Source organism: Struthio camelus, chromosome 14, assembly GCF_040807025.1.
Source record: "Struthio camelus isolate bStrCam1 chromosome 14, bStrCam1.hap1, whole genome shotgun sequence".
Classification (NCBI taxonomy): domain Eukaryota; kingdom Metazoa; phylum Chordata; class Aves; order Struthioniformes; family Struthionidae; genus Struthio; species Struthio camelus.
In genome coordinates this window covers 14,144,687-14,161,203 of record NC_090955.1, presented here as the reverse complement: position 1 = coordinate 14,161,203, position 16,517 = coordinate 14,144,687, and the positions used below count along the sequence as shown (strand labels likewise).

General features: G+C 35.9%; 1 protein-coding gene across 1 annotated transcript in view; it reads left to right on the top strand.

The window, feature by feature from the left end:
* SUCLG2 (succinate-CoA ligase GDP-forming subunit beta) overlaps positions 1–16,517 on the top strand; it is a 134,759-nt gene that overhangs the window by 55,810 nt on the left and 62,432 nt on the right. The window contains exons 3-7 of the mRNA XM_068906758.1: positions 4,589–4,688; positions 4,815–4,905; positions 10,928–11,080; positions 12,142–12,231; positions 15,208–15,304. Of these exons, the coding sequence (XP_068762859.1) occupies positions 4,589–4,688; positions 4,815–4,905; positions 10,928–11,080; positions 12,142–12,231; positions 15,208–15,304 (531 nt within the window). The remainder of the gene's footprint in view (positions 1–4,588; positions 4,689–4,814; positions 4,906–10,927; positions 11,081–12,141; positions 12,232–15,207; positions 15,305–16,517) is intronic.

Genomic DNA, 16,517 nt, shown 5'->3' with positions numbered 1-16,517 from the left:
TTTTGATAAGCTACAGTGCATTTTAATGTAATTGTTAACATGCCTAATTTGCACTCATATAGTCGTATCAATAATAATGGGAAGTCATTCACAGGTAATAAATTAACATACCATCTAACAAGCAGAACTATGGTTCTCAATATATTGTCTCACGATCAAGAATTCACTACTTAAATATACACAGCGGTGGGCTGAGAACAAGCTGTTCATTATTGCTGCAGTCAGTACCAGTGGATCAGAGTAATCATAGCTCCCCAAAGCAGGCCTGGTTTTATTGATTCTAAATAGGCTTTCATTATAGACCTGAGCCTACTGCAAGGTGTAGCACTTGCAATTTGTATTCATAATGCTGCCTGAAAGGAAGGAGATGTATTGTAGAATGCAATGTTAAGGATGCTTGTCCCTTGGAGTGTTATAGTCTATTCTGCTGAAGCATCCGAATTTATTTAAAATAATACTACCTAAGGCTTTTTTTCTATGTGGTTAGATGAATTTGTTGGAAGTGTAGTTGGAGCAAACTGCTGTTACGAAATTTTGAAGTGTGAGGACTTTTGAGGGCTGCAGGTGTTGCTCATTTAATTGCATCTGACTTTTTTTTTTTTTTTGAAAGGACTTTTTGGAAATTTTAGTGTCTCACTTTTTCTGTGGTGTAGTATAAAAAACAAATATGAGATTCAATGATAAACTATTTCAAGTCTGAGATATTAATGTATTCAAGTTATAATTATAAAATTCAAGATATAATTAATTAAGAAGATATACTGTTACCAGAAAAATGTCATCAACCTGCATAGAGCAGTTTGGGACTATTTACTGGTAAATTAGTGGCAATTTATGCACACTTAACAAACAGTCTGATTTTTTGTTTGTTTGTTTGTTTTGAAGGGTAAATAAAATTTTAAATCTGTGACAAAAATCTGTATGCGCTTAACAAGCAACCAAATTTTTTTTTTTAATTTTACACAAAATTCATCCATTCATCAATGGACATAAACAGAAGTTCATTGAAACCTTAATTAGAAGTGCAGTGCTGTTGAAAATGTTGCAATATACTTTATTTTGGTGTAAAGAAATGTTGCTTGTGCTAGACTCTCTTCAAATTCACTATTTTTAACTACTCAACACTTGCTTACACACTTTTCAGCTCTACTATAGCGGTTTGGAAGGATGCTAATTGTATGAATTGATCTTCACATGTTATTAATTGATTCAATGCTGACTTTTCATACTGTAATTAATTTTTTGGTTGGTGTTTTACTTTTTTTTTAAGCCTACAAGCAAAGGTGTATTGCTTCATCTGTTCTAACTAAAACCATATTTTTCTTTAGGCGTAGTCTTTCCTAACATAATTTGGGAATTCAGGTAGGAGATAACATAAAAATAAATTTGTGTGAGCATTCCTAGAAATAGTCTCTTTAAATAAAAGCTTGGGCGAATAACTGTTGAGTCAAATTGCCTCCTGTTGGTTTCCCTTAGGGCAGGAAGAACTTTTTGTTATGTGCTCTGCTGAGCTATTGTATTGAGTAGTTCTTCAGGTCTAATCTTTACATAGTTATGCTTACTTTTTAATGCACTGATTTATGTTTTTGATAGTTGTCTTTCTGAAGTTATTGTGTTGCTTTGATAGTCCTCTAGTGGATTAGAAAAATGGATCTATTAATTTCCTTTCTCTAACTTCATTTGTTGTAGCCCAGTGAAGATAATCATCACACTTTGTAGCATGCTGGTTAGGAATAAAGAGGAGGCGCTAGCCTAGCGATCTGTGCCACAGAGGGTAACGATGGCTTGCATAATTGACATCATGCATCACTGATGATCAAAACTCACATTGTCAAGATGACTGGCACCTAAAACTGATCTAATTAAATGCTTGTAGCATCTATTAACAACACTATATTAGATGTTTTATCCCAGCAGCTATCGTAATTTTAGAATTTGCTTCTTTCCGTTGGAAAGTGATTTATAGTTTTAATTCATCTTAATAATTTGTATGCTTAGAAAACACTCGTTATAAAACCTTTTGTTGCTTTTAAATTTCCTGGTTATCTGCCTTGCAGTGGCATGAATAATAGGATGCTGGGAACATGAATATATTGGAACGCCGGAAGTATTTTCAAGAGAATGTTTTTAAGGTTCAGAATGGTGTATGTCAAACACTGGTGGATGGATAAACACGTGAAAGGATTTTGTCTTGAGAAGCCTGAAAGTCAAGAACTTCTTAGTATGCTACTTGCAATAGATATGTTAAAATGCATTTTAGTCTTGATACAGAAAACAGAATATTTGCATCATGACGTTTATTCTCTCCTAAGACCCAACTTGCTTTTCGCTTGCTCAGATTTGTCTTATTAGAACTTTGGAATGATGCTGTGTCAGAACTGGTCTTTTTCAAAAACTACACTTCCAAACTTGTATTTAATCAGCTATAAAACATTTACATGTAATATAAAGCCTAGAAAGCCAGTGTTTGCTTGAAAGTAAGTATCCATATCCTCGGGGGCATTTAAACAGTAAATCTGTCAATTTAATGACAAATGACAGTGCTTTCTTACATACTTATACAGAATATTGTGATTCAAGGCATGATCTCATGCAAACTTCAGTGAAGTCAGGTTTGGTGGGATTGCAAAATGCTAACAATGGTAGCCTTTTCTAGGCATCAGCTAATGATATGTTAATATTAGGATTTCAGAATTTGCGAAACACCAAGTAGTATTATGCTAACTGTGAAAGGTGGCAGTATTCGTTAATATAACATGTTATAGGCAGCTGGCAGATATTTGTGCTTCAGGAAGTATCCACGGAGCTGCAGAGATGTTTTGAAGGTGTTTTTTTGTTTTTTCTCTCCCTTTTTACTTGTTAAGAACATTAGGATCTCTTCTATTTGGCTATAAATCTCAGTGCAATTACTCTTGTCATTTTCAAATCCATGTAGCTATTTTGTGGCTTCCAGATGGGCTTTAGATTGGCCTTTAGCTGAAGGCCATGAGAAAAGTTTTACTTTCTGTTTAAAAAAAAAAAAAAAATCTAGTAACTTCTTGTTGTAGTTCAGATATTTTCATTTCTAACGCTGGTTTGGGGTCTGATTATGTGCAAGTTCATTGTATCGCTCACATGAATCACAGAATGGATGAGGTTGGAAGGGACCTCTGGAGATCATCTAGCCCAACCCCCTGCTCAAGCAGGGTCATCTAGAGCACACTGCACAGGATTGTGTCCAGATGGCTTTTGAATATCTCCAGGGCAGGAGACTCTGCAACCTGTCTGGGCAACCTGTTCCAGGGCTCAGTCACCCACACAGTAAAGTTTTTCCTCGTGTTCAGATGGAACTTCCTGTGTTTCAGTTTGTGCCTGTTGCCTCTCGTCCTGTCGCTGGGCATGAAGTGTTTGAACTTCTGACTCAGTGAGTGGTTGAAGTAGGGTGAATTTGACCTTCCTCTGTGCAAGACAGAGGTGGAATCTCAGTTCAGAAATCTGGCCTAGGAGATACCAAAAAAGTCATTCAACTTTTATACTACTTTCTAGAGTATATAAAGAGCCTCTGAAAAGAGGGCTGTTGGGTTAATTGGGTATTTATTTCTCCATCATTATTGCTTATTATGATGTTTAGCACCCATAGTACCTTGCAGATGAACATCACGCAGAGCAGAGGATGAGCTGCCCCCAGAACTAGGGTATTTTTGCTTAAAGAAGGTCAGGAGAGCTGATATAAAGTTGTCAGTCCATTCTGTATGGGTACAACTATGTGCAGCTCTTTTGCCACTGCACACTAAAGAGCTCGAGAGCCCTGAGTGGTGCTTCCTGCATGGCTTATTTGCTGTATTTAATAGGAGAGGATTGGAGTTGGCCTGGATCTTCCTTTATTCTGCCTGGTCAGCGGAGGGAAGAGGCAGACATTAATGATGGAGGAAGACATCCTCCGCACTCACAGATCCTTAAATTCCGCTTAACTCCTGTTTCCAAAAAGTATAGTAGTATGGCTCCACTTTCTTGTCACCAAGATACTGCTACACATACATTATGAAAGATTCAAATGATACCTTGCCTCATTAACAGATTAACAGGTTCTCACAGCTACTACTGTTGCTCTACCTTTACCTGCCCTTAGGAGATGGGGATTCTTTCTTGCATGACAAAATGCATAGCTTTGCTCATGTATATTCAGAGTGAGGACTGCAATTTGTTTTCCTTGATGAACATTTGTCTGTTGTGCATTCAAGACAATATGACTTGATTCATGTTTTAGAAACCATGCTGGAGTGCAAATAATCAAACTATGCAGGTTATATGGTTTGTTGTGCGGGTCATGAAGTATTAATAGCTTTTTTTTTTTTTTTTTAAATAACCACATATTTATCCAGGTAATGAGTAGTGTATATTTATCCTTTTAACTTATCTGAACAATTTTTTGCGAAGTTGCTTTATAAAAATACTCATTTGATTATTTCTTTTTTTTATTGTCCACTAGTTTTGAACATTGTTTTATTGTTTTTATGCAGGCTAACCTGGTTTTGCTTTTTCAGCTTAAGCTAATAAGCTCACTAAATGACAGGCAGTAGCATGGCATTGAGGACTTTTTCTTTTACAGAGGCAAAAGAAATTGTTCTGAAGGCACAGATTCTAGCTGGAGGGCGAGGAAAAGGTATTTTCAATAGTGGATTGAAAGGAGGAGTTCATCTAACTAAAGAGTAAGTCTTTAAAAATGAAACAACATCAATAAATTCCTTCTGGTGTAATTTAAGCTATTTACAATGGCTGTGTGACTGTTTCTTTTAATATCTGTTAATACACTAATCTTTTTCCTTTGTTTGTAGCCCTAAGATTGTTGAACAGCTTGCTAAACAGATGATTGGGTACAACCTGTCAACAAAGCAAACTCCAAAGGATGGTGTGACAGTTAAAAAGGTAAGATTTTGGCTCCTAAGTTGGTAATGGTGTTCAGTTGCAATTGCAGATAAACATGCTGGAATACATGCCATAGACTGTTCTGCTCCTTTTCCAGTGCCTGATTGATTGCATCCGATTGATGAAAGAAATAATATGTTATTTTTTCTTTCTTTGTCTACATATGTTTTTGTCTATCATTTTAAACATACCATCTCATGGAAGAATAAATTCCTTTCTACTACCTGTGATGAAGTGAATTCTTTGTCATAGCTTCATCCTTCATCAAATACTAATTGCTAGGATAACCATATTATTAGTTTGTGCTTATCGATGGTCTGCTTAGAAAGGAGAAGTAATACCTATAACTACTTGTAGGTATAATTGTATGTAATAGATATTTCATTCCCCACCAACTTTGGGGACCTGCTAAGGGCAGATGACTTAACGTGAGAATGATCTCAATTTAAAACATTCTCATCCAAAAGGTGACCATTCTTCACTTGTTGCAGATACAGAGTAAAAAACGGTCGTGGTAGTGGTTCAACTGATTTTTTTTTTTTTTTTTTTTTGTAAATACTCATTTTAGCTCATTTACCTGTGATTATCCATACTGTAAGGTGTGAAGCTTCACTTTAGGATAAACGTATCTTTCTGTATTGGCCTAAATAAGAGAAACATAGTCAGCCGTTCAGTGAGGCACTCTGTAACCTTAAGTAAAATTCTATTAGAAGTCAGGAAATCCTAGAAATTGTCTGTCTACTGTATTCAATTTTATCTCTTGCTTTGTTGTACTGAGCAAGTATCTTCAGTCAGATAGTAGTCAAGAGCCACATGATGTATTTGATGCCAGGAGATAATTTGGCATGAGCTGAAAAGAACTGCAGTTTACTTTTAATTTGTTGTGAACAGCTTGGCATTAGCATAGAAGGGGAACACCTGTCTGGAAGGATGCTGTCTAACGAGGGCTGGCAGAAGGTGAGAGGGTGGTTCTTCTGTTGGGGAGCAAGGAAGGCAGATTACCTTTGTTCCTGATGGTTGCAGTTAAAAAGAAATATTGAATATTAAAAAGAAGAAACGCTATTACCATTAAGGCATGCCTGTCAGATTGTGATAATGCTAAGGATTAAAAAAAAAAAAAAAGGATATACTTATTCCATATGACAATACTCTGGTTTGAAAATTTTGTATTGTAAAATTAGCTTTCCTTTATAATTTCTTTAGTTTTATTCTGTTACACTTGTTGAACTACTTAAAATACATCAATAGACAAAACTTCACTTTTTTGCCTGAGTGCAAGTCTGTTTATCATTTACATATTCAATTCTGAAGAAGAGACTTCCAATTTTTCTTGCAAATTGACAGAAATGAAAAGTGTGGATTTTTATTTTTTGAAATGATTTATTTAAGGTTTTATATTAAATTGGCTTTTGTAGCTTTCTACACATGATACAGAAGGTATAACTTGTAATTGCTTCTCTCCCTATCACCATCTTACTTCTATAAATAAACAATGGTCAGGAGTAAACAGCTACAGCATATGTGAAGCCAAAGATGAAGTTTGTACTACTGAACTTTAGGTATTTATTTTGCTGATATAGGAAAGTATATAGCCTTGATAAAATACGTGCATTTTTCTTTTGTTACTGGGAAACTGGACACACCTTAAATGTTGTAATATTGATGCATAATTAATGTGTGTGATGCTCTTCACTGGAAGAAGCTGATCGTTATTGTCATAGACAATACATTCTGAACGTAGACTTGACTTTCAAAATTTCTTAGGCAATTCACTTCTTTATTACATGCATATGTAACAAGATAATTGCATGTTTTGTGATATTTGGTGCTGAGTTCCTGAGCCTTGGTAATTCATAGTAAGAGCATAAACCCTCTTTTAAAGTAATTAAATAGGTAACAGTTTGGCCAATGGCATGCTAATTCAAATAGTTGAACACCTATTTCCCTATTGCTTGTTAGGTAGTTGAAGAAAGCCTATTTAACATGATGTAAGTCATTGAAAGACTGTTGCCTGGAAAAATTAATTATTTTCTTTTTCAAAGTAGTTAGTTAAAGGGTTGAGGCATTCAGATTTGTGGTATCAAGACTACAATGCTGAATACTGAAATTTTAATTGAAAGGCCAAACTACAGAAATAGAATCTTTTTCAAAAAAAAAAAAAAGAGAGAGAGAGGGTTTACCTGTATCTGAGATATCATTTAACACAGTGGGCAGGTAGTGCAGAGAAAATGCCAGCCAGAATCTTTGCGCTTGCCGAGAGCAGCAGGGAACTTTGGAATTACGAACAGGTGTTTTTCTTCAATTTCAAGGCATAAGATCTCTCTCATACGTATATGTAAGATATATCTTTACATATACTTAAAGAAAATTGCCATTCACTAGGAAAAGCATATTATTAAGTATTTGTTTTTTTGTACTGTTCTAGAAAGTTTGAGTGAATTTTGTATTTTAAAGAATTAAGATAATTGGCATTTTTCAGAAGGAAAATAGTTATTAAACCACTTTCTGCAAGGCAAGCAATGAGTTACTGTTTAGCCAGGAAGAGAAAATCATGTACATTTTACTTGTATTTATAAGGAAGGAACAAAAGATGGAAAATTTCTGCAATTAGAATAATTGTAGAACAGAAAATGAAGTTTTCAGCTTTCTATCTCAGCCTGTGCACCTACTAAAGAATTTAAAGCATGTTTGTGCTCATTCACAGTGATGTTTCTTAAATAACAGTATCCTCGGTTCCTTCATAAACTTGGAAGCTATTTTGTGAGTTTACATAAAATCCTGTCATGGCGCTTTGCAATTTGGAGAGTCTGGTTATCTGAGAAGACAGTCTTCTCTTACCATGACAGCCTGAGAATTTGCTACCTGTGTTTGCTCTCCAAGCAGAAAGAGAATTAACATTTTGAATATTTGATTTCTTGTCAAAGAGCTTTTACAGATATCCTTATGAAATTAGACATAACTTAAACTTTTAGGTAATGATTTGCTTTTAAGAAGGAAAGCCTGAAGTTATCAGGAAGTTTTTAAGAAAACTCCGTTTTTCCCTCAGGACATTTTAAATATAAACTCATGTGCTAAGCCAGATGATAATGCTTCACATTCTTTGTCATAAACGAAACAGACAAAATATTAGTATAAGTCAACAGTTTGTAAAGTCAATTGCACTAATCTTAAGTGTTTATTAATGTATTTACTTTTTTTTTGTGTATATGTGAATGACAGGTAGACCTTAGCAAATAATATTTTAAGTTGCTGGATGCCAGTTTCTCTATTCATGCTCTGCATCAATCAGGTAGGATGATGAAGGAAAATAGCTTCTCTTTAATGGGAGAAATGAGAGATGTTACAGTCCCGAGGTAAAGGACAATTTTTACTCTACAATAAACTTACCTACTGCAAAGTAGGTGAACTTGCAGTAGTTTTGTGAGGTAAGACAGAGGCGTATTTGGCAATGTTGACATGTTTAACTAGCAATCGCAAGGACAGCTTTTCAAGTCTGCAATAGGAAAGTTGCCTAATGTAAGTTCCACCTACAATACTTGCAAATATATTGCTTAAGACTTGTTGAGCTGGTTCCCTTTCCTGAATCTGGCCCTGATCCTGAGCATTCTGGAAACTGTCCAGACAACTCAGATAAGTTCCAGTATGGCCAGCTGGTTTTCTTTGACCCATGTCTAAAGCAATTAAAAACTCACGTTTTTCAGATACGCTGATGCACGATGTATGAGATGGTGAAACCATGCCTACAGGTAAAAAGACTAATTGTAACAAATCAAGGATGCTTTCCACATCTTTGCTTTTTAATTTAGCATATAATGGTAGGTAGCTGAGCTGGGTTTCTGAAGTTGGCTTCTAGTGTTCCTTTCGTAGTAACCTAAAATTAGCAGATGCTTTTAAGAAGTACAGTGGTTTTCCGTATTCTTAGCAGCTTCCTTTGCCCTAGTTTTCTTTAGTTTGCTTTTGAATGGTTGTATATTTGAACTATTCCTTTATATCACCCTATGTTCTTTGAGAAAAGCAGAAGGAAGCAAAATTACTATGAAAAGAAATTTCTTACGAGTCAAATAACTATAAAGAGATAGCATCCTCCCTTCCGTTTTGATGAAGGGGCTTTAATTCCTTGTCTCTTTATGTTTTTGTGCTCTGTTAAGATATACAGCCTGACATAAGGTAAGTGCATTCTTTCTCATACACTCAATAGTAGAAGGTCAAAAAGCAACTTGGATGAAAGTATACTGCACCTTTCTTATTTATAGCCCTTGAACTATGAAAACGCTTAAATACTTATTTGTGGAACATATCTTGCCAGGTAGGCAGAGTTTTAAGACTACAGGTGTGTATTTGGCTCTCCAATCTAAGGTTGAACTGCTGACTTTTTCTCATTGCATAGCATGAATTTGAGCTAATGTTTCATGCAGAGTGACAACTTGGCCTACAATTATTATTTAAAATTAGTTTTTATAGACAGGTCAGTTAATCCTTTCTAATTATATTAATCTTAAGAAAATTCTTTTCCTGGTTTCTTCTGTTTCCATTGAAAAATAAGAGAGAGTAAATCTGCTAAGGTAGAACGTAGTTAATTGTCAGAAGTAGGAGAAGCTAGATTGCAAGTTGAAGTGCAGAGGTGACTGCTCAACTTCAAGGTGGAGAAACAGAACTGTAGCGCAAAGTAGAACTGACCTTCACATCTAACGTCTGGCACTTGCTATGATCATAAGGAACGGTTACTAGTAATCGCATGTAGATGTTAAATTTATTTTTTTTAATTATGAACATTTAGGGGGAATTTGTTATTGTCAAAACATACAGTTTTGTGAGTCCTTTGCCATGTGTAAATCTACCTAATCTCTGAAATTGCTTTTATTGTTATTCCTAAACTATTGTAAAAACTGATAGCTCTGATGGAGAGGTGAGTATAGTTATTGCTATACTGAAATTGGAAACAGCTTTCTTTTACTTTGGCATATTTTAGGGAGGAGAGGAAGAAGAACACAATTGTTATAAAGAATTTATAAGGGCCATTTCTTTTCAAGATTAATGTGTGTGAGTACATGTGAATTCCAAACGTTCAGGATCTTTTTCAATGCGTATTGTAGTAGTCATTAGAATGAGAGGGCCCTGTAATTTATACTAATAAATAGAAATGAGTAGCTTTTTGGGAAAAGAAAATTTTACCATTCTAGAGTGTGCTTTATCCCTTGCCAGAATCTGAGGGTCAGACATTTGCATGTCTTTCTAAATTGAAAGTATGAAGCTGGATGACAAAATTGACTATATACTCATTTACTTAAGAAATACTCGGGCAAGTTAAGAATTCAGTGCTGAAACTGTAAGCATAGGATGGCCTTCTGTAAGAGCCAGGTAGAGAATTTAAGCTTGAGGCTTTAATGATAGGGAGTGGTGCTACCAGTGGGATGCATCAGAAAGCCAACATACAATCCCATACCTCTATGGGATTTACAAGACTGGTGGTGTTTCCCACGTAACTCAAGTTTTTGTGGGGGCAACATGTTAAAGTGCATGTTAGGAATGTAAAGGTAATACGGAGTGCAGGTCCTCTTTTATAGGCACAGTAGCAGCCCTGGTGCCTGCTTGGAGGGGAAAATAAAATTATTGGCTTAAAACGCTTATTGTATGTCCTAGTGAGCACAGCAGCAGCAGGGGAGTCTCTAATTTAGGGAGAGAAGATTTCAGGGGAAAAAAGTCACTGGTTCCTAATATCTTGTAGAAGCAATGAAACACAAGGTGCTGTTCAGGATAATGAATATCAAACTGCTGCCTTTTAAGGCAGTGAAGATGATGTGAGCCACAATGTTCTCTGCCTGATCACAGCAGAGGAAAATACCTTCTCTCATTCGTTCTGTTAATTTGTAATTGCATTTTGCCTTGCGAAAGTTTTTAGGACGTTCACTGCTCTGACGCAGCAAGAAAGCAAAGCTATGTTAAGATTAAATATCACCAGCTGGATGGATCAGTTAGAACTGTTGCTCTTTTTTTTTTTTTTCTTCCCCATGTTCATTTTTAGGTGATGGTTGCAGAAGCACTGAATATTTCAAGGGAAACATACTTTGCAATTTTGATGGACAGAGCCTGCAATGGACCTGTTATGGTTGGGAGCCCACAGGGTGGTGTTGACATAGAAGAAGTTGCAGTTACTAGCCCAGAACTTATCTTTAAGGTATTGAAATAATAATACTTGAGCTTCAAAATTTTCTGTATCGGTTTACCACAAAAAATTTTTCTTTTCTTTCTCTTTTCTCTCTCCATTCACCCTCCATCTGCGTATGGAAAGTTGACGGTAAGAACCAAAGAATTGTATTTGATCAAATAAGAGACCAGACGTGTCTTGTAGGAGAATATGAAGCAGGTTCAGCATCTGATTTTATTAGTGCTTATGTCACCTGGATTAGAAAAAGAGCTTAAATTTGGCTGTTGTGCAATACCAACTTTGCGTAGCTTCTGAAATCTAAGGAGTCTGAGTTGTTCTAGCCTTCAGATGTGATACGTAACATATGAAATGTTTTCCAAAGTGAGTCTTGATGTTTCACGTTCAGGAAGGATGCACAGTTCTTTCACAAGTAGGTCAGTGTAAGTATGATTATTGTTTCAGAGTTATTTTTTTTCTAACTGACAAAGTTGTTAAATGTTTTTTAGTTCCTGGAAGACTCCTGCATTTCAAATGCAACTGTTATAATTCTTGACAAATATTGCCTTCTTAATGATGACTGTTGCATATAAGTCTTTTTAATGCTACTATGGCATGATAATGAGTAGACAAGCTATTCATCTGGGAAAATAATTGATACAAACAAGTATAATTATGCAAAAAATTGTAAAAATATTTAATATGCATTTTAAAATTATATAAACTTCACAGTTTTACTGGGCAGTGACACTGTTGCCTTGAAAATATTCCAGAAGATGTCATAAAAATTAGCAGACTAAATATTCGTCAACGCCATCTGTACAGTAATTAAAAGTGAAAACTGGTGTCAGATTGTCTTGTCAGCATGCCACCCTGAAGAATTATATGTTTTTTGGAAGGACTGTTTCATAGATGGTGTGGTAATTATAACATACCCTATAGGCAGCTGCTATAGCCTCAATCTCAGAGACTTTGGCAAACAGCCATACTTTAATTACTAATTTGCAAATATATACTAAGTGTTTTCCTTTTGAAGTTATGAATCTCCATTTAAATTTAATATTTAGTTCTATTTATGCATGTCATTGTTACAGGAGGAAATAGATATTTTTGAAGGCATAAAGGATTATCAAGCACTGCGCATGGCAGAAAATTTGGGTTTCAGAGGACCTTTGCAACAGCAGGTAACTTGACTCTATGTCCTCAATTTTGATTGAAGACATTTTAGCTCGGCTATATCATAAATGCTTTTCAGATAGATATGAGAAGCTAAGTGTCCATTAGATTAGGCCCATTTTGATATTTTAAATACTAAATTGCACCCGTATAATTGTTACCAGGCGTTACCAACCTCAATAAGGTCCTTATTGTTCCAGTAATGAAAGTCCCTGGTCTTTGAAGCAATCCATGAGAACGTGCTTTTATGCCAGATTTCACTGGGATTCTACTGGAGCATGGTGAATTACATGAGTAGATCATTTCTGGAAGAGCTTTCCCTTGTTATGGGGACAAGTTAACAGTGTATCTTTTTCTGTGTAGTCGAAGCCTCTTTTTCTTGCTTCCACTCAAAAAAAACCCCAAAAGTCTGCCAGTTTGTTGCCTTTTCAATATCCCATCTCTCTTTCTCTCTTTTTTTTTTTTGAATTCCACATTGTACACAAATGTTCAAGATATTTTGCCTATATGAATAATTTTATATATAAAAAAAGGTTTATTTAGGTTAGCATTAATAGCTGAAAAGACAGATAAGATATTAAGCTACTTTTGCCTGTTTTTTTCTATAATATCAAACTGTCATTTTTTTAGAACTCCTTTATTTTTGATTCAGCAATTTCAATTATTTTCTGTCCCAACCGTGCAATTAACAAATGCATAATCATTAAGTTGATTAACACACATTTGAAGATTTAGCAGTATATTTAATGAGGACGAATGATTATGTAGAACCTTTCAACCCTTGAAGAGTTCTGGTACTCAGTAATTAACAACAGTACACAGACTCTTTCAACAATATATTTAAATAATGCTACAGTGCATGCATTTCTTTCCTTGTACTATCAACTCCTCAATGGAATTTGCTGAAGCATAGGGACATCATTTTTATTCAGATGAATCCTGGTATTTACTTACATACTCACTATTTCTAGGTTGGGATTTTTTGCTTTGCCTTGAAGAGGCTCAGTACTTGCAGACCATGAAAAGGGAAAAAGGTGACACTAAGCTGCCTGAGTCAGAGAGTCTCTGAAAGATAAAATAGCCCTTAATAAAGCGTAAGCAATTCTGAAAATCTGCTAAACTTGCAGCTGCCCCAGCGCACTGCTGTTATCTTTTCAGTTTGCCCAGAATCCCTATAGGGTGGCAAGGTGGACTTCCTCCCTAGCATAGCTGATGGCCTTGCTCATGTGTTATTAGGATAGTTTGTCAACTAGAGTGTCTCTGCCGATAAAACTGCTGCTTTAGCTTGATGCAGGTTTATAACTCTGATAACAATTTTTTCAAGTCAAAACCACTGAGAATGCTTGATCTGATTATGACCTTTTAGCAGGGAAGACTTCATGAGCTCTTTGTCTGATGTTTCCAAGCCATAACTTTTTAGAAGAATTGTAGGCATGGTGGTCAGAAGGGATCTTTGAAGGTCAGCTAGTCCCAGCTCTAGCTCAAGGTGGGGCTTTTGCAAACACTGGCTCTGGTCAACTATGACATTGCCTAGCCAAGCCTTGAGAGCCTCCAAGACAAAGGATCCATGACAACCTTTTACAGTGCTGTAGAACCTTCCTGGTGAAATGTTTTTTATTTGGTTTTTTTTTTTTGGAGTGGGGTTTTGGGGGTGTTTTTTGTTTCTTTATTTTGGTTTCATCTGAATCTCCCCAACCACAGCTTGTGGCCATTGCACCTTTTGTGTATTGTCTGCCACAACTGAAACGGATTCATCTCCATCATCTTTGTAACTTCTCTTCATAGTAATTGTAGGCTACCATTACGTTGCCCCTTAGCCTCCTCTTCACCAGACTAAGCAAGCCTCTCATTGTAGATCATATGTTCTAGGTCCAGGACCATTTTGGTAGCCTTCCGCTCTACCCTCTCCTGTTTCTACATATCTCTTGACCTGGGCAGGGAGGCCAAAGCTGAACACAGCGTTCCGGGCGCAGCCTTGTCAGCATTAGGTAGAGGGAGAGAGTAACATCCTCAATCTGCTAGTCACAGTTTTCCTGATGTAGGGCAGTATTTGGGTTGAGGCTTTCCAATCATACTGGGTGTTTTTTTTTGTTTTTTGTTTTTTTATGAACAAAATTATGGGATAAGGCTGATTTCTGGGTCTTATTCACTTCGTTTATTTGTAGAGGTCCCAAATATTTTTGATTTGTATGCTTCAGTTAACCGATCATTAATCAAGGAACAAATTTGAAGGGGTTTTTATTAGTGCATTCCTTCATCTGCAAACTCATTTCAGCTAATAAGTTGTCGGTATGTAATAATCTAAAAGGATTTTTTTGATGCAAGTTCATGTTACTGTTGTTTAAGACTCGATTGTTCTATTAATGAAGGAATATCATATGAACAAATGGTTTGGAAGTTAGTAGTCAGGCATGTTTTTGCTGACAAAACTAGTCAGAGCAGGGTAGATGGCAAGGAGCAGTAAAGAGCAAGCAAGAGTATCTTTTAAGAAGTAAACAAGCATGCTTGAGCCATAATTTCTTCAAGAAAACATTTCTGAGTGATGTAAAAAGGAGAAGTGTACAATTTCACCAAAGTCACTAATGTGCACTTACTGCTTTATAGTTTCTGCATTTAGACTGATTAACATGAATACAACTTAGATCTCAACATACTGGAGAATGTGTCATTATGAACTGTTAGGCACTTTTCAAATTTAACTTGTTCATGCTAATCGTGCTGTTTACTTTGTAGAAAATCTCCAGTTCATGTAGTCTTTAAATGGAAGTTCACTGAATGTTATGTGGTATCACAAATAGCTACGTTATAGCTATTTTGGGTAGTATACGAATATGACTGAGAAAACAGAAATAAAAGCAGTAATTATCTAGAGCTAGTTTGCAATTCGATACATTAAAAATAATCAATAATGGTTTACCTTTGCCTTGAAAACATTAACTTTTATTTTTCTCTATGGTAATTGTAAATCACTTGATCAAATTTAGGCAGCAGATCAAATTAAGAAGCTGTATAATCTTTTCTTGAAAATTGATGCCACTCAGGTTGAAGTGAATCCCTTTGGTGAAACTCCAGAAGGGCAAGGTAAGAAATTGAAGGAAACAAATGAATGCATTGTAATTTGTTATTTATGCAAACTGTAAATTAAATTGCATGGCAGGCTGTAGCAGCAGCTTTGCATTAATTTCATTTTGTAGTGTAATTTAAGCAATATTCATAAGTGTTCCCATGGCAGACTTTACATTTCAGTACCTTTTGTTATTTCATCCAAATACTGGAAGTATCCGCTACATGTTATGCTCGCTGAGAAGCAGCAACGTTTTCTGCTCTTCATACAAAGCATTTTTTTTTGATTTTTGTGGTGTTTTGTTTTGTTAATGCTGTCAGAATTAGTGGGATTGTGGAAAAGACTTGTTATTTTAGTTTCCTAAACACACAGGTAACTTACAGTTGTTAAGAGTGTGACTGAGCAACCTACCAGAGCATGGGAACCTCCAACTTACCCACCTGGAACTGACACTTGGCTGTATACTTTGGGAAGGAAAAGGGTAATTGATTTGCTTCCACCATGAATATAGGCCTAAAAAAGTATAGGGTAAAAAAAAAAAAAAAGAAGCTGGTTTATCTTGCACATCCTTCTGGTAGCTGGTTTTCCAGCTGAAACCCTCTCTTCCGATTTGTCTTTTTTGTCTAATTCATTTGGACAAAGGTGGAGAGAGGAGGAATTAAAGGCAACTGGGGCAGTGTATTGAAACACAGAAGGCCTGATTTAAGTGGATCATAGCTACCATCTCACTGTTTTATTTGATAACAAAGCACGTAGTGGGCAGTCAAGTATGCATGTTCGAACAGCAGAAGAGGTAACAGTTAGCTCAAAAAAACCCCCCTGCAATAACGTGCATGTAATACTCAGAACATGTTTCTATTTTCAAGGTTTTTTTTTCTATCTCATAGATAAAAATAAAAACTTTTAGGTCTGTTCAGTGTGAGTCCAGTAATCCAGTTTCACAGATGAAATTTAGCAGAGATTGGTAATAAGAAATGGATTTCTTTCACGATGAAACTTTGCCCATGCATTCCTATTTTTTTTTAAACGGTAGCCATGCTCACCCCCACCTTTTATTTCTTCTTTTTGATTAAATTGGATAAAGATGAGAAGTTGTGGAGTTCAAGGCGAGCAAGTTGAGACTTTAGCGGCAAGTGTGTCAAAGGCTGTTTTATGGGCACTGAAGACCTCCTCCTGAAGAAGTCCTCCTCTAGGAGGAGGACTTCTGTGCAGTGCCAGTTTGTGATTTGA